This window comes from Gouania willdenowi, chromosome 13, assembly GCF_900634775.1.
Source record: "Gouania willdenowi chromosome 13, fGouWil2.1, whole genome shotgun sequence".
Taxonomy (NCBI): domain Eukaryota; kingdom Metazoa; phylum Chordata; class Actinopteri; order Blenniiformes; family Gobiesocidae; genus Gouania; species Gouania willdenowi.
In genome coordinates, this window is record NC_041056.1 from 44,418,553 (window position 1) to 44,437,367 (window position 18,815).

The 18,815-nt window shown below is 40.1% G+C and overlaps 1 protein-coding gene across 1 annotated transcript in view; it reads right to left on the reverse strand.

Annotated features, from left to right (window-relative positions):
* The window catches only part of phldb1b (pleckstrin homology-like domain, family B, member 1b), an 87,574-nt gene that overhangs the window by 52,018 nt on the left and 16,741 nt on the right, over positions 1-18,815 (reverse strand). The window contains exons 3-4 of the mRNA XM_028463833.1: positions 18,046-18,144; positions 7,933-9,287 (exon numbers count right to left, since the gene is read on the reverse strand). Coding sequence (XP_028319634.1) covers positions 7,933-9,287; positions 18,046-18,144 — 1,454 coding nt within the window. The remainder of the gene's footprint in view (positions 1-7,932; positions 9,288-18,045; positions 18,145-18,815) is intronic.

Genomic DNA, 18,815 nt, shown 5'->3' on the forward strand with positions numbered 1-18,815 from the left:
AGATTCATTTAACCACCAATGTACAGGTTAAATATGTATGTTTTATGTGTGGCAAGAAATGAGTAATTAGCATATGTTGATCACATGATCATGTGTTATTATATTCATGTTACTTTTTATAGACTTTCATATACATTAACTATAAAAATCTACTTTATAAACATTGTGTTCATATAAACTGAGATGTGTAAGAATTTGAAGATAAAGATACTGTTTTATTTATTGATGTTAATTTATTTTATTTTAAACTGTTTTTAAGTTTCCATTTACATAATCAATAAAAATCAAATCAAATCAAACATTATTCTATATAATATTAACTGTATATAATGTAATCCACTGTATTGTCTTCATAGAGAAGGTCTTTATGGCTCCAGGAGGACTTTAATCCAGGTGAGATGAGGTTCAATGGTTCCTTGTAGAGTAAAGGTTACAGACCCCTGACCAGGGGAAGAGGGTTAGGAGACCCCACTATCAGAGCTGGACCCTCTCAATTTAATTCATGGTGAAACAATGCAGATGATAAGATGGTTATGTTACTGTTAACTTAATTCATGTACAGCATTTATGTAAAATAAAAATAAAAACATGTAACATGTTGTTATGATTTAATGTTATTTAAAACATTTTTGTTACGTCATCTTTTAAAATGATATGTTCTATACTATAATTCAAGGGACGTCTGTGTGGCTGTGTGTGTGTGTGTGTGTGTGTGGTTGTGTGTGTCTGTGTGTGGCTGTGTGTGTGCGTGTGGTTGTGTGTGTCTGTGTGTCTCTGTGTGTGTGTGTGGCTGTGTGTGTGTGTGTGTGTGTGTGTGTGGTTGTGTGTGTGTGTGTGTGTGTGTGTGTGTGTGTGTGGTTGTGTGTGTCTGTGTGTCTCTGTGTGTGTGTGTGGCTGTGTGTGTGTGTGTGTGTGTGTGTGTGTGTGTGTGTGTGTGTGTGTGTGTGTGTGTGTGTGTGGCTGTGTGTCTGTGTGTGTGTGTGTGTGGCTGTGTGTGTGTGTGTGTGTGTGTGTGTGTGTGTATCTTCCAGACGTGATGCCAGTTCGACCTGAAACTCGGTCGACGGGTTCCAAATACCCAGAGTGTGTGTATCTGTTATTTTAATTATAATTTGGTCATTTCAAAATGTTTATTTTGATTTTATTTCACTTCTGGACGGCCCTGAAATGAAACCTATTCAGCTTTTGACCTCAGGGTGTGAGGGGGCGCTAGAGCACATCCATGACAGAAAAATACACCAAACCAAAACAAACGTACAAATGAGTAGAAAAAACAAACACATTTATCATGCACATAGAATTAAACCAGGTAAATCACACACACTATTTTACTTTGTACCTGCAAATAAACCCCTTCATAACAGTAACAGTATGTACACCTCTTTGTACATCCAACCTTCAAAACACTCATTTGGCCATAAATGACAACTCTATTACACTACAATAGCAACAAAAGACTATTAAAAACAACAAAGAGATCCAAAAATACACGAGTCCAAAAAACATCCATTACAGAAAAATACACCAAACGACAACAAAAACATGAAAATGACTCAGAATGCACTAAAACGCACAGAAATGCACAAAACTACAGCAAAAAAAACCCCAACAATACATAAAATTACTCCAGAATCACTACAGTGGTATATATATATATATATATATATATATATATATATATATATATACAGTTTATACATGTATATATATATATACAGTTTATACATATGTGTATAAACTGTATATATAAATAAAGCTCTGTATAGAATATATATTGAATGTGTAAAAATAGTGAAATAGTTTCCTAATTATTCTTTATTGATATAATCTATAGAGCCTAGTTTAGTTTGTTGTGATATATGTGAGGTTATAATATATATTAGTTTTAAACACTAGCCTCATTATTTAGACAATGGAGAGTTGATTGTTTTGTTTTATTGTTTTTTCTGAAGATTGCTGAAATAAATCAAAATAAAAATGTGAGTGCTAGACGTTGCTCAGTGATTAAATTTAATAAATAAGATCAACAGGCTGCCCTCTACTGGTGACTGTATTTATGAGTGAAACATTCATTTATTCATCCTTTTACAATATTCTCCTCCCAGCTCTTTTATTCTCTACATCTCTCTCTCTATCCTGGGGGGTGGGGCATCCTAACAATATTTATAGAAAAAGTACACAAAATGACAACAGAATGCACAAAAAATACACATAATGACTCCAAAAAACAAACATTACAAAAAATATGAAAATGACACAGTGTGTGTGTGTGTGTGTGTGTGATGAATGTGTGCACTGAGGGTTAAAGTCAACTCAACATGGAGCTCTGCTACCACAACCAATCAGAGCTGCTCCTGCAGAAAGGGGCGTGGCCTGTTGTTTCACAGAAGAACCTCAGGAATGTATAATTATGTCTGTGAACGATGGAAAGTTTTTATGATCACGTCAGAAAGAGACGGGAGGTTAAGACACACACGCGTGTCACACTGATGTTGTGTGAAAATGTATTAAATTTCACCTTATTGTTGAATAAACACTATAAACACTGAAGACAAAGTGTTAAGTGAAAATGAGAAATTACTTACAGTTTATTACACATAATAAACCACGTTGCTTTTAAAGTATCAGTATTTTATTTAGATTACTGTTTAAATAAAACTATTATTGAAAATGTATGAATGAGTTGCTTCTGTTTTAGTCCTGGTCTAAACTGTGGACGTCATGTTGTAGAAAACTCCTGATTTATGTGTTTATTCCTGAACTCAGCAGTAGTGATGCATCTCTATTATTATTATTATTATTATTATCATATCTAAGAACGTTCTGTAGAATGAGGAGGTGCACATGCATGCTGCTGTAGAACATGTGCATGTCATTGTAACGTGGCCATCATAAGGTGTGTTCATACATTCAGTCCCTGAGGTTCAGGATGTTCTGTGTTCAGAGCTCCATAGACTGGAGAGTGGCTCCCTCTAGTGGACAAGTCAACCTACTGCTGATTGGTCTCAACCACTGGTTCTCAACCTTTCAAAAAAAAGGTTCCGGAGAGCAGGGACCCTCCAAAATAAAGGTCCCATAGAGCAGGGACCCTCCAAAATAAAGGTCCCATAGAGCAGGGACCCTCCAAAATAAAGGTCCCATAGAGCAGGGACCCTCCAAAATAAAGGTTCCAGAGAGTGGGGACCCTCCAAAATAAAGGTCCCATAGAGCGGGGACCCTCCAAAATAAAGGTCCCAGAGAGCGGGGACCCTCCAAAATAAAGGTTCCATAGAGCGGGGACCCTCCAAAATAAAGGTTCCAGAGAGTGGGGACCCTCCAAAATAAAGGTTCCAGAGAGCAGGGACCCTCCAAAATAAAGGTCCCATAGAGCAGGGACCCTCCAAAATAAAGGTCCCAGAGAGTGGGGACCCTCCAAAATAAAGGTTCCAGAGAGCGGGGACCCTCCAAAATAAAGGTTCCAGAGAGTGGGGACCCTCCAAAATAAAGGTTCCAGAGAGCAGGGACCCTCCAAAATAAAGGTTCCAGAGAGTGGGGACCCTCCAAAATAAAGGTTCCATAGAGCAGGGACCCTCCAAAATAAAGGTCCCATAGAGCAGGGACCCTCCAAAATAAAGGTTCCAGAGAGTGGGGACCCTCCAAAATAAAGGTTCCAGAGAGTGGGGACCCTCCAAAATAAAGGTTCCAGAGAGTGGGGACCCTCCAAAATAAAGGTTCCAGAGAGCGGGGACCCTCCAAAATAAAGGTTCCAGAGAGCTGGGACCCTCCAAAATAAAGGTTCCATAGAGCAGGGACCCTCCAAAATAAAGGTCCCATAGAGCAGGGACCCTCCAAAATAAAGGTTCCATAGAGCAGGGACCCTCCAAAATAAAGGTCCCATAGAGCAGGGACCCTCCAAAATAAAGGTTCCATAGAGCAGGGACCGTCCAAAATAAAGGTCCCATAGAGCAGGGACCCTCCAAAATAAAGGTCCCAGAGAGCAGGGACCCTCCAAAATAAAGGTTCCAGAGAGCGGGGACCCTCCAAAATAAAGGTTCCAGAGAGTGGGGACCCTCCAAAATAAAGGTTCCATAGAGCAGGGACCCTCCAAAATAAAGGTTCCAGAGAGTGGGGACCCTCCAAAATAAAGGTTCCAGAGAGCGGGGACCCTCCAAAATAAAGGTTCCAGAGAGCAGGGACCCTCCAAAATAAAGGTTCCATAGAGCAGGGACCCTCCAAAATAAAGGTTCCATAGAGCAGGGACCCTCCAAAATAAAGGTCCCATAGAGCAGGGACCCTCCAAAATAAAGGTTCCATAGAGCAGGGACCCTCCAAAATAAAGGTTCCATAGAGCAGGGACCCTCCAAAATAAAGGTCCCATAGAGCAGGGACCCTCCAAAATAAAGGTTCCATAGAGCAGGGACCCTCCAAAATAAAGGTCCCATAGAGCAGGGACCCTCCAAAATAAAGGTTCCATAGAGCAGGGACCCTCCAAAATAAAGGTTCCATAGAGCAGGGACCCTCCAAAATAAAGGTCCTATAGAGCAGGGACCCTCCAAAATAAAGGTCCCAGAGAGCAGGGACCCTCCAAAATAAAGGTCCCAGAGAGCAGGGACCCTCCAAAATAAAGGTCCCATAGAGCAGGGACCCTCCAAAATAAAGGTCCCATAGAGCAGGGACCCTCCAAAATAAAGGTCCCAGAGAGCGGGGACCCTCCAAAATAAAGGTTCCATAGAGAGGGGACCCTCCAAAATAAAGGTCCCATAGAGCAGGGACCCCCACTGTAGCTGAAGGTGGTTGAACACAGACATGAACATTGAAGAACAGTCATGTGGAGACAGGACCATCTATAGGGGGAATAAAGGGGAGATTTTTGGGGTCCATCCATAAAGTCAGTAAAATGATGGTCATTGTTCTATGAATCTGTGATAACCACATTTATTTATTCATCTGAATAATATCCACTGTTATCCAGGAACGTTTATTATTATTATTATAATCATCTTAAAGATGGAAATCATGGTTTTAATCACTAATAAAATGGTTCAAAGTGAATAAAAATGGTGGAAAAGGAGGTGAAATGGGATTTTAAAAACCACATGAAATGGTTAAAAGTTGTAAATTGAGGGTAATGGTATTCATAAATGTAGGGAAAATTAGTTTAAACTAAGGGTCCCAAATCACGGAGATCGTAGAACCGTCTGTAGTTCACATTTTAACCCTTGCGGTGCCGTGTCTCTGTCATAAATCTGTGATCCATACACAGAACATCTAATGGTTTTTTCTCTGCCAAACAACACTATTTACTAGAGAGCATTGCAGACATTAGATTATGCAGAATAAAATGATCTTTTATTCCTTTTTTCCATTTAGGGCGATGATTTTAAGTAAGTGAATTGGTTTGTTTTATTGGTAAATAACTTTAAAATAGTCTAAATGATTTGAATGAAAAAAAAAAACCATTGTTATTTTTTAATTGTATTAATCTATGGATAGTGAATCCTAGTGTGTGTGTGTGTCAGTAGTAACAAACAAAGCTCAGTGTTAGTATAAAAGACAGAACATGTGTCTCAGTGACAGAAACATTAAACACTCACTGCTCAATGTATTAAACATGTTACAGCAGAACTAAGTCACTTTTTCACCTTAATAAATCCTTCTCATAGTCCCTGTGAGGGTAATACAGGTGTTTATGGGGGATTAGGGTTAGACACACACACACACACACACACACTACTTGACTCTCTTCCTCATACTGGTCACATGGTCTATATGTGTGAAAACACCCTTAGTGTCACTGTTGTAGTAGGATTTTTCAGTGATCGGTTGCTACTGTCTTGGGAGAGCAAAGGTGGGCATGTAGCTGTGGGGTGGGGCAGGGGGCGGGGTGTGTGGTGTGTTTACGACAGTGACATAACCAAAAAGGACCTTGAGGGGGCACTCTAAGCACAAATGACTGAGTTCTGCTTTAAATATAATAAACGTATTAAATACAGACGCTCAGTGAGTCCATAGACTAGATGTTCTGTTTACAAACCAGCGTCACCACAACTTCCTGTTTCAGAGACTAAAGCGTTTTCACCAAAAACTGAAAATGCATTTTTGGACCAAAAGATTTTGGTGGCCATATTTTGAGTTAATGATAATGTACATATGTTAACACATGGTGTCAAAGCACTGAGACTAAACCACACCAACCCTAACCCTGCACACTCAGGGATTGAACCAACAACCTGCCAACCAGTGAACACGCTGTGCACTGTGTGGATGTGTTATTATTTTATAATAATGTGGCTGTTCTGCACAGAGAGAAACTACTTCCTCTCCTTTACAATCCACACCCTAGCGTTAATGAGCAAGGCTGTAACCAGAGGGTTGCTGGTTCTAATCTACTCTATTAACTCTAAACAACTCTCGTATAAAAGTGTTAGGGTGGTTAGGGTCAGCTCCAAACCTCAGCCCCACTCACTGCCTTTTCCAGTCACACCACCATGTTTCACGTGTTAGCGTAGCGACACAGAGTGGTTTCTACAGTGATTGAGTCACAGAGAGAACAGAGACGGACTAAAAGTTTTATTATTTCATTTCATGGCTGCAGCACACGAAACACCGCCTAACTGAGTCAATCACAGACAAAACTATGATTAGTTATTATCACTGTGTGTGTTTCATTAACAGTAAACAATGACCAACATGCTGTAGAGGCTGATAGACATAACGTTATGTTTAAAGTGATCTATACAACACTGTCCCACTCCAACTCTCCACTTCCTGTGTCCATGGACCAGGTGACCTCACTACTCTCTCTCCGCTCTACGGGGGGGCATGGTCCCCCAGTGTGACTGTTGACCAGAGCAGTCGACAGTCCACTAGATACACTTTTATACTAAACTAAACACACACAGTTAGGTACAGTAGGTCAGTAATAATCCAGAAATAAATTACATTTTAAGATGCTTAAAAGACTTAAAACATATTTTTCTGTAACCGAAAGATAAACAAGAGATTTTTAATGCTAATTTATAACAACACAGCCACACCCCCTAGTGGCCAGGCGGCCAATTGTATAGTGAGGTGTTCCCTCCACACAGAAGTAAAACGGTCAACCTTCAGGTCATGTTGACGACACGCCCCCAGTGTAGGTCCTGACGCTGACCTTAAACCAGGCTTTATCCATTTACACTGTAACCATGGTAACCAAAGTCCTACTGTTTACCTTCACAGTGCAACATTGAAAAGACTCTGGTCTTACGCGGCGCAGCGTTCCAAACCTTGTGTAATCAATATACCGGTGCGGTAGTATATTCAAATTTTATATAACGAAAATATACACCGGTATTTGGTATGAACCGCTATACCGCCCACCCCTATAATGATATATATACTGTATATACATATATATCAGAGTCCTGATTGGGAGATAACGTCCTATTTCGATCGAGTCTAAAACCACGTGACCAAATTTATGATCACATGGTGTCTACCGTCTACTGTATACTATAGTATCTACCGTCTACTGTATACTATAGCATCCACCGTCTACTGTATACTATAGTATAGTATAATCAATCAGTTTGATTGGCACAGGATTATTTTTCCCTAGGGACCACATGTGATAAATAAATGACCCCCCAACATCTGCTTTTTACGAGCATTCCCACAGGATAACCTACAGACATCTGAATCATTGTGAGTTGGTTTTAAAACAACTCTGTTACTGCTAGCTAGCTAGCTAGCTCTATTAAATAGAAGCTACAAACAGAACAATAAAAGATTATTACCACACAGTGCAAAGCACGACATGATCCACCATTTGTTTCTGATATTGCCCCTCCTCTTTTTGTTGTACGGGCCGATAAGGTTTTGTAAACACTTCAATGCAGCCTCCATTCTTTACCAAAAATAAATAAACATGTGGGGGTGGGGGGTGGGGGGGGGGGGGGGAGTAGAACTCACCAGCCTCTCCATCTCCTGCTCCCTCAGCCTCTCCTCTCTCTGACGGCGATGGTACTGTAACAGCTGGTCCTGGTCGTCACTGATCTCTGTGATGCTGTTCTTCCTCTCCCTCATCCCAGGGTGGGGGGCCTTCCTCTGGGCCCTGGGACTGGCCCCTGGAGATGACCCAGGAAGGGAGCCCAGGCTGTAGGCTGGAGATAAACAACTACCAAAGCCCGCCTTCCTCACAGAGGCCCCGCCCCCATTAACCTCAGTAGGGGCGGGGGGAGGGGATGGACTGGGGGTCCGGACCCCTCTGCTGGATGGGGACTCCTCCGATGTGGACCCAGTCTTACGTCGTAGCCTAGTACTCTCTGGAACCATCTTACCCAGACTAGTACCCAGACCTGTGGGGGTGTCGGGGGTCCTCAGAGTGGGCAGTGCTCCAGGGAGAAGGGGTCCAGCTCTGCGAACCAATGAGGGACTCAGGGGGGGCAGTTCTCTCAGACTATTGGTCAAAACTCCGCCTCCGTTCAGCTCCAGGTTCTTCCTGAGCAGGCGTGGACTTTCAGGGGTCTGCAATGGGCCAGGGTTCTGCTGGAGAGGAGACCCTTGGATGATGTGTACAATGGGGTCCAGAGGAGGCTGGAGGGCCCTGTTGGGTAAGGAGGTCAGAGAGGCCTGGTCCTGGATCCCCATGGTAGTCCTGGTTCTATGGCTGGAGGGTGAAGAACCCATGGAGGATCTAGGAGAGGGTACCAGGGTTCTACCACTCACAGACTCATTAGATGATAGAAGGAAGATCTGAGGAGAGCTCTGGGTCACCTCAGGGACCTGACCTCTACATCCTGGTTTTGGACTCTGTGAAGGATCCATAAACACCTTCCTCTCTAGAACCTTTAGGCTGCTGAGGCTGGTTCCGGTCCATGGGTGGGGTACAGGTGGGGGCTGAGTGGTGAAGTTGTAGCTGGAGGAGCGTACAGGCACTGGGGGGACAGAGGAACCATCTCCTGGAGAAGGACTACTGCCTGGAGACGGGGAGGACAGGGGGGAGAAGGGGGGGGACGTGTTCTCATAGCTGGAACCCACAGACATGGCTCCTGGACTGGTGGGTGGGGACAGACGGTAGCGCCCGCCTCCATTAACCAATGGTGACAGGGAGGTGTGGCCAAGGGTTGGACCTTCAGGAGGTCTTTGATCCTCAGACGATGGGGGGGGGCGGGACTCATCCAGGACTAGAGAGTCCATGATCTCCTGCAGGTCCCTCGCAATGGAGCTGACGATGGAGCTGTGCTCAGACTGGACTCCGCCTCCAGGAGCAGGGTGGGGCTGGACCAGCCTACATCGCTGGTTCCCATTGGACAAACTTTCAGAGTCTGACAAGAAACAGGAAGAAGAAAACAGAATCACAAATATAGCATGGACATGAAGAACCTCAGCTTTAACACCATCAGGACCTCCTGATACTGGGAGTCCTGGTCCACAGGATGACCCTCATCCATCCATCCATCCATCCATCCATTCACTCACTTCTTCATTCATTCATTCTGTAGACATTTAATGGGGGATACAGGGCTTGGAACTGCGACTAAATTGGTCGCATATGCGACTATTTTGTGCGAGTGAAAATTTCATCTGGTCGCATCTGTGCGAGTGCAGTGCGACCTTATTTTGAAAATCCAAAAGGAGGAAACTCCCTTTTTCTTAGTTTTCCTCCTGTGAATCAGGGTCCGACATGGACACTACATGAGCCGTCATGTCCCCAAACACACTCTGCTGAGTCATCAACACTGGGGAGAGTGCTGCGTTCACACACACTGGGACAAACACACACTGGGGACAGGCGTCCAGGGGGGGGCAACGTACACATGCAGTGCAAACGCGATTCCACACCAAAGAGGAGGACCTCATCAGAACCATCATGGAGGGACCAGAACTGATGGACTATGATACCAGGACAGATGTTCAGCTGTGGTTCTACCAGAGCAGGGGTCTCCAACCTGTGGTTCTGGTGCCTAATGTGGCCCTTTGACTCTTATACAATGGCTCCCTATAGCTTTAAAAAACTATTGAAATAAATAGTTATTTTTTACAGAGTTTATTAATGATTAATGACAAATAAAATCATGATATAACCATTTATTAACCTAAAATAAATCACGTTGTACAATGACTCAGCACATTCCTACAACATCTACAGACCATCAACTTTCCTCCACCTGTGACTAACCTTAAGTTTTAAATCCCTGGTAAGAAACTAAACCAACAAAAACACTATTCTGGAAGAAAATACTGAAGAGGGTTAGGAGACCCCACTATCAGAGCTGGACCCTCTGAATTTAATTCATGGGGTGAAACAATACAGATGCCCCCCCCGCCCCCCCCCTCCCTCCCTCCCCAAAAGGGTGCCACCACTGGAAAGTGCAGAGCCCTGTTGTATGTTTGTAGGTGTTAATTATGAAGAGTGAAGAGAACTTAATATGGGGGGAAAAAAAATGTTCGGAATTTTCCATAAACTTCTGTTTCTGCCTCTCAATCAAAAAAGTTAATGAGACATGTTTTATTGTGTTATTGTGTTATTTTGTATCAAGATTCTCTCCATTTTGTGTTTGTAGGAAAATGGACAAATCTTGAAAATTGTCAACTCAGACTTTAACACACTGGAGCGTTTACTACTACTACTACTACTATTACTACTACTATTACTATTACTACTACTACTACTACTACTACAACTACTATTACCATAACCAGTACTATTACTATTACCATTACTACTACTATTACTACTGCTATTACTACTATTACTACTACTATTACTACAACTACTACTACTATTACCATTACTACTACTATTACTACTGCTATTACTACTACTACTACTATTACTACTACAACTACTACTACTGCTACTACTATTATTATTACTGCTACTATTACTACTGCTACTACTATTACTATTACCATTAATACTACTATTACTACTACTACTACTACTATTACTACTACAACTACTACTACTGCTACTACTATTATTATTACTACTATTACTACTACTACTATTACTACTGCTACTACTATTACTATTACCATTAATACTACTATTACTACTACTACTATTACTACTACAGCTACTACTATTATTATTACTACTATTACTACTACTACTATTACTACTGCTACTATTACTACTGCTACTACTATTACTATTACCATTAATACTACTATTACTACTGCTACTACTATTACTATTACTACTATTACCATTACCATTATTACTACTACTACTATTACTATTACTACTATTACTACTACTATTATTACTATTACTACTGCTACTACTATTACTATTACTATTGCTACTACTACAATTATTACTACTGCTATTACTACTACTACTATTACTACTACTAATACCATTACCATTACCATTACTACTGCTATTACTACTACTACGACTATTACTACTACTACTATTACTACTGCTACTACTACTACTATTACTACTGCTATTACTACTACTATTACTACTATTACTACTGCTACTATTACTACTGCTACTATTACTACTGCTACTACTATTACTACTGCTGCTACTATTACCATTACCATTATTACTACTATTACTACTACTACTATTACTACTATTACTACTGCTACTACTACTATTATTACTATTACTACTGCTACTACTATTACTATTACTATTGCTACTACTACTGCTATTACTACTACTACTACTACTACTAATACCATTACCATTACTACTGCTATTACTACTACTACGACTATTACTACTATTACTACTGCTACTACTACTACTAATACTACTGCTATTACTATTACTACTATTACTGCTATTACTACTGCTACTATTACTACTATTACTACTGCTACTACTATTACTATTACTACTGCACTACTACTACTACAACTATTACTACTATTACTACTATTACTACTATTACCATTACTACTACTATTACTACTGCTACTACTATTACTACTGCTACTACTATTACTACTGCTACTATTACTACTATTACCATTACTACTACTATTACTACTACTACTACTGCTACTATTACTACTGCTACTACTATTACTATTACTACTACTATTACTACTACTAATACCATTACTATTACTACTACTATTACTACTACTAATACCATTACTATTACTACTACTATTACTATTACTACTGCTACTATTACTATTACTACTGCTACTATTACTACTACTACTGCTACTATTACTACTACTACTACTACTACTATTACTACTATTACTACTGCTACTATTACTACTGCTACTATTACTACTACTACTACTACTACTACTACTACTATTACTATTACTAATACCATTACCATTACTACTGCTATTACTACTACTACTACTACGACTATTACTACTGCTACTACTATTACTACTGCTATTACTAATACTACGACTATTACTACTGCTACTACTACTACTACGACTATTACTACTGCTACTACTATTACTACTACTACGACTATTACTACTGCTACTACGACTACTACTATTACTACTACAGCAATGTTATTGGATGTGTTATTACAACAACAAAAATCTTAAATATGTCTAAGTTTATATCTCAATAGTACATTTCTGTCTAAAAAAATAAATAATAATGCATTAATAGTATAAAACTTACTGTTATATTATGTGTTTGTATAAACTTGAGGCGGCGAAGGCGGCGCGCTGAAGACGAGAGCCGTTTATTGCTGCTTGCATCTATATTTATTATCATTATTACTAGTACAGTGCCCGTCTGAAGAATGCATTCATGTGAGTTAATTATGACCAAATGAGTATGTGTTATAAGGTTGTATGTACATAGAGGTGTACATACTGTACTCTGTAGTGTTATAAAGGGTTTATTTATGGGTGTAAAATAAAAGTGTGTGTGATTTATCTGGTTTATTTCTATGAAACATAAACATGATGAATGTGTTTGTTGTTTTTTTGTTGTCATTTTGTGTATTTTTTGTATAAATATTTAGTTTTGTGTATTTTGAGTCATTTTTATACTTTTGTTGTTTGGTGTATTTTTCTGTAATGTATGTTTTTTTAAGTCATTTTTTGTGTTTTTTAATCTTTCTGTTGTCTTTTTGTGCATTTTTTGTGTAAGTGTTTTTGTGTGCCATTATAGAGTGATTCTGGAGTCATTTTTTGTACTTTTTGTAAAAATATTTAGTTTTTTGTTTTATTTTACTCATTTAGTATATTTTTATTATGAATAAATAAATACTGTGTGTGTGCTCCGTGAAATGTTTGAGACGCTGATAACCAAACTCCATAGACATTGTAGAGCCAATCAGAAAAGTAACAAAACTACACAAAACAAAACATGAAGCTCCAAACTACATGAGTGAGTAAATAAATTAAAGTATTATCTACTATTCAGCGTCTTTTTTTAAAAACAAAAATCATGTTTTACCTTTGAACCGAGTGGTCAGAGTTTAACTTCCATGTACGACACCACAGAGAATCTACAGATTACCAGATGGAGAATTGAACAGGTTGGAAAGTTGTCTGTAAAAGACTCACCAGTGTCTGATAGTTTCTAATGATCTATTCAGAGAGCTCTATGTTTAGGTCTAAACTATCTTCTTCTCTATCACTCCTATGTTTACAGTCTGTGTGTGCAGTGATTGGCTCTGGCTGCACACGTGACTTGCTCGGGTGAGGAGCTGTGTAGTGAAATAGATATAGATGGTGGACTAGCGCCTCCTCACACTCTGAGATCAGAAGCTGAATAGGTTTCATTTGCCGTGCTGCCCAGAAGTGAAATAAAATTAAAATAAACATTTTGAAATGACCAAATGACTCCAAAATAACAGATACACAGACTTGGGGTATTTGGAACCCGTCGACCCCGTCGGGGAGATATTTGCTCCACACACACACAATCCTTGCTTTTATAGATAGATTATTATATAAATCTGAGGTTTATTCCATAAAGCGTGTTATGTTCAAACTCTGAGTATGTTCAGGCTCAAATGATGAAACTCTGAGTATCTCATTCCTAAACGTGAGGTATGTTTATCTCTGAGTATGTTACCATATTGTTATACAGTTAAATCTGTAGATCACGTGTCTATGAAGTTATGATGGTGCAGTAAATTATGACGCCGCTCTTGGAAGCGATGGTTCGCGTCCCGCATCAGTGTTTATTTTATGACATATTTTATGACGTAGAGATGAATCTGGTGATAATATTACATTAAAATCAATATAAATGATTAGATATGAAGTCACTGTGTTTATATCCAGTGTAACAGGAGGACTCTCTATGCAGACATCCTATGATGCTGACACGTCTCCTCAGACACATTTTATTATTATTATTCTCCACTCGTCACGTCACTGAAGAGATAAAGTGATGAAGTGATCATAAAGTGTTATTAATTACAGGTGATTAATAATCACTATAATCACTGAAGACTGAACACACCTTTAGAACAGGATCATATTCATCAAACACTGACTTATTTCACCATCAGGGTGAATAAATCACTCTGTTCCGTTTGGTTGTCATGGCAGTTTGAGTAATCTGTGATCCATTGATGAAGGCTTTTTATCACGTGCACGTCAGTAACCCAAGGTTTACATACTCAGAGTTTATTGATCCACTTCATACCAGCTGTAATGAATCAGATACACAGAGTTTACCATGGAGGGTATGTTGACCTAGAGTTTATGGATAGACTCAGAGTTTGTTAACCCGTCTTTATGAAACACACCTCAGATGTAGAGATATATGGTCAGTGTGCAGCATGAAACCAATGAGCTGTGATGCTAATGATAACTATGAAGCTAAGCTAACCTGAAAAAGAGAGAAACAGGTGATAGACAGACAGCACTAACAAAACCAGAGCTGAGGAGCAGATAGCAGAAACACTGATTGATTACTGATGAGTCTGTGACGTCACTGCTATAGGAATCATAGTAAATCATTCACAGTGCGCCTACAGACAGACACTGACCGTCCGTAGCTCACACGGAGGATGGGAGGGGAAGTCCGTATAATGACGTCATAGACACACTGACACAAAGTGAGTGTGAAACCTTTAGCATCAGCTCTGTAACGGACTATCTACTTAACACACGTGAACAGGAAGTTCCCTCTGGTGGTTTCCGTTAGCCTGTTAGCTGTTATTTGCTAACGTACAGGTGACCGTTACTACTCACATCATAGACCCACGGAGAGCCCGGCCGTTACAGGCTTCACCCTCTACACCATCAGCTCCCTGGGCGACCAGGACCAGGACCAGGACCAGGACCAGGACTACAACTAGAACCGGAACCAGAACCAAAGCCCACAGTGACCGGAGCCGTTGTTTCTGAGGTTTCCAGTGTCAAAGCACCGCTAACAACACGCGGCTTATCCGGTCCAGCCTTTCAAAATAAAGCTCCTCATGTTACTTCATTAACACTATCAACACCTCAGTAAATGATTGTCAATCATCTCTAGAATGTGTTAATGTTGTGTGATATGATTTAAATACTTTATCTGAGACTGTGATGTTAGTATTTATGTATTATTAAATAAATGAAAAGCATGACAGATGTTTATCACATTCATAACTTAGCTTTGAAAAACACAAATCACAATGGAAATGTAGGTTTTATGACAAAAGTTCAGTGACAATGTATGAGGTGATGAATGTAAAAACTCACTGTTTCATAGTTGACACATTTTGAACATTTAGCTCATTTTTATTTCATTTGAGACAGAAATCCGTATAAAATAGCATGTTCTATATCACTGTGAAAAAGATGTACACATGAAAAATAAATCTAAATGTAAAAGTTAAATCTAAATGTGAACATTAAATCGGTTAACAAGTGCAAACCTAAATATTTAGATATTAAACAAAGTGGGCAGGTCAGTCTCTTTGGCTCACGAGGCCCCGCCCACACTCCACACACGCCACCCTCCAAGGTGATCGTCATCAGTGGTTAAAGTGAATATACATACAGCAAGCTGGAACTCTCAGTGTTAAACATGTGCAGCCCGTACACCAGTCATTACCGCTCTTTACAGTTCATCAGTTTGGACCCATCCCACCATGTCTCTGACTCCTCCCCTCTCCTCACTCACTGAGCCTCAGTCAGTGGTGTGGGCGAGGCCTCATGATTAACATGCACTGACCTGCCCACTTTGTATAATTTATAAACATTTATCTTTACACTTGGCGACCGATTTAACATTTAGATTTATAATTTAGATTGAACATTTAGATTTATAATTTAGATTGAACATTTAGATTGAACATTTAGATTGAACATTTAGATTGAACATTTAGATTGAACATTTAGATTTATAATTTAGATTGAACATTTAGATTTAACGGGGCACATGGTGGCTTGGTGGTTAGCACTGTGTGGAGCCTGTCCTCTATGAATAGCGTGGGTTTCCTCAGGGTAAACATGATGCTAGGTTGAGTGGAGTCTCTAAATTGCCTGTAGGAGTGAATGTGAGTGTGAGTGGTTGATTGTCTGTGTGTGTTGCCCTGCGATGGACTGGCACTCTGTCCAAGGTGTACCCCCGCCCAGCGCCCACCCTGAGCCTGAGATAGGCACCAACAGACCCCCACCACACTGAATTAGGACACAGCGGGTCAGAAAATGGTTGGATTTAGATTTAACATTGATATTTATAGTTAACATTTAGATTTATTTTTCATGTGTACATATTTTTAACAATGATATAGAACATTCTGTTTTACATGAATGTCTGTCTCTAATGAAATAAAAATGAGCTAAATGTTCTAAATATGTTTTTACATTCATCACCTATACATTTGAGCTCATTTCTTCATATAACCCAAAAAAGCTGTTTTAGTATGTTTTCAAAGCTTTCACACATAAACAGATAAGATACAAATATGCTCTGTCTTATAAACAATGACACTGAAATACTGAGATATATGTGCACAATATACTGAAGCTGTGACATTTAAACCTGTGTTTCACCAGTCATTTGGTTTTTATTCCTGCTGTTTATGTGTGTGTAGGAAAGAGGGGCCCTCATAGAACCCAGGACCCCATTTTCTAAACCTGTATTAGAACCACAAGGATCCACGTTCCCATTGGCTGATAGTTTTTACTGTTGCCATGGGCTCATGTGATCAATAGCATTCAGTCAGTTTAGCCTTAACATGCTATCAGTTAGCCTGGTCACACTGTAATCAATGTAAACACTAGCGTTCTAAAGGCAACCAGTGTGTGTGTGTGTGTGTGTGATGAAGGGATGAATGTGTGCACTGAGGGTTAAAGTCAACTCAACATGGAGCTCTGCTACCACAACCAATCAGAGCTGCTCCTGCAGAAAGGGGCGTGGCCTGTTGTTTCACAGAAGAACCTCAGGAATGTATAATTATGTCTGTGAACGATGGAAAGTTTTTATGATCACGTCAGAAAGAGACGGGAGGTTAAGACACACACACACACTCCTGATCATAAACCCAATTCAAGCTGTATAATTATCATATTTGATTCATTCTATCTTCATTAACACAGGTTAACTCTATCTCTAACCCAGACTAAAGCTGAGTTCACATTCAACGTGACTTCAGTTACTCTGACGACTACAGTACCGTATTTTTCAGACTATAAAGCACATTAGCCCCATTCCAATAATTTTGTAATTTTCTAATAAAAATCCTCGTAAAGGCCCCACATAGGCCTCACCCTATTGGCTGAAGAGGATGACCCTCAGATGACTCAGCCAATCAGAACGGGCAGGTAGGAGGGCTGATAGATTCTCTTAGGTTTAACAGAGATTTCTATGTTTCAACTGACAATTTTTCATCTCCACATGAAGTCTCCTCCTCACTGCTCCATGTCTGCATATCAGTGCATTTACAGCTTTTTACTGGAACAGACGGATACACACCTCCCTCTGTTCTTCTTACCGTCAAGTGAACTACCACAGAGCAATCACTGCAAGTCAAAATACAGACACAATTGCTTAAACGTGGTGATTTAACAACTTTAGTCTGATTATTTTTTCTTTCAATTAGAAACTGGATGGTTTTTACTGTGTGTGTGTGTGTGTGTGTGTGTGTGTGTGTGTGTGTGTGTGTGTGTGTGTACCTGTACACAGCCCATAGTCCATCCTGTTCTTCATTCTTAAAGCTTCCTCTGGATGGTTGAAGCGGAACAAAGATGACTGTCCAAAGCACAGCATAGACCCTGAACACACCACAGTTAGCATAGAGTAGTTAGCTTAGCATCATCACAGCATAGACCCTGAACACACCACAGTTAGCATAGAGTAGTTAGCTTAGCATCATCACAGCATAGACCCTGAACACACCACAGTTAGCATAGAGCAGTTAGCTTAGCATCATCACAGCATAGACCCTGAACACACCACAGTTAGCATAGAGCAGTTAGCTTAGCATCATCACAGCATAGACCCTGAACACACCACAGTTAGCATAGAGCAGTTAGCTTAGCATCATCACAGCATAGACCCTGAACACACCACAGTTAGCATAGAGCAGTTAGCTTAGCATCATCACAGCATAGACCCTGAACACACCACAGTTAGCATAGAGCAGTTAGCTTAGCATCATCACAGCATAGACCCTGAACACACCACAGTTAGCATAGAGTAGTTAGCTTAGCATCATCACAGCATAGACCCTGAACACACCACAGTTAGCATAGAGCAGTTAGCTTAGCATCATCACAGCATAGACCCTGAACACACCACAGTTAGCATAGAGCAGTTAGCTTAGCATCATCACAGCATAGACCCTGAACACACCACAGTTAGCATAGAGCAGTTAGCTTAGCATCATCACAGCATAGACCCTGAACACACCACAGTTAGCATAGAGCAGTTAGCTTAGCATCAT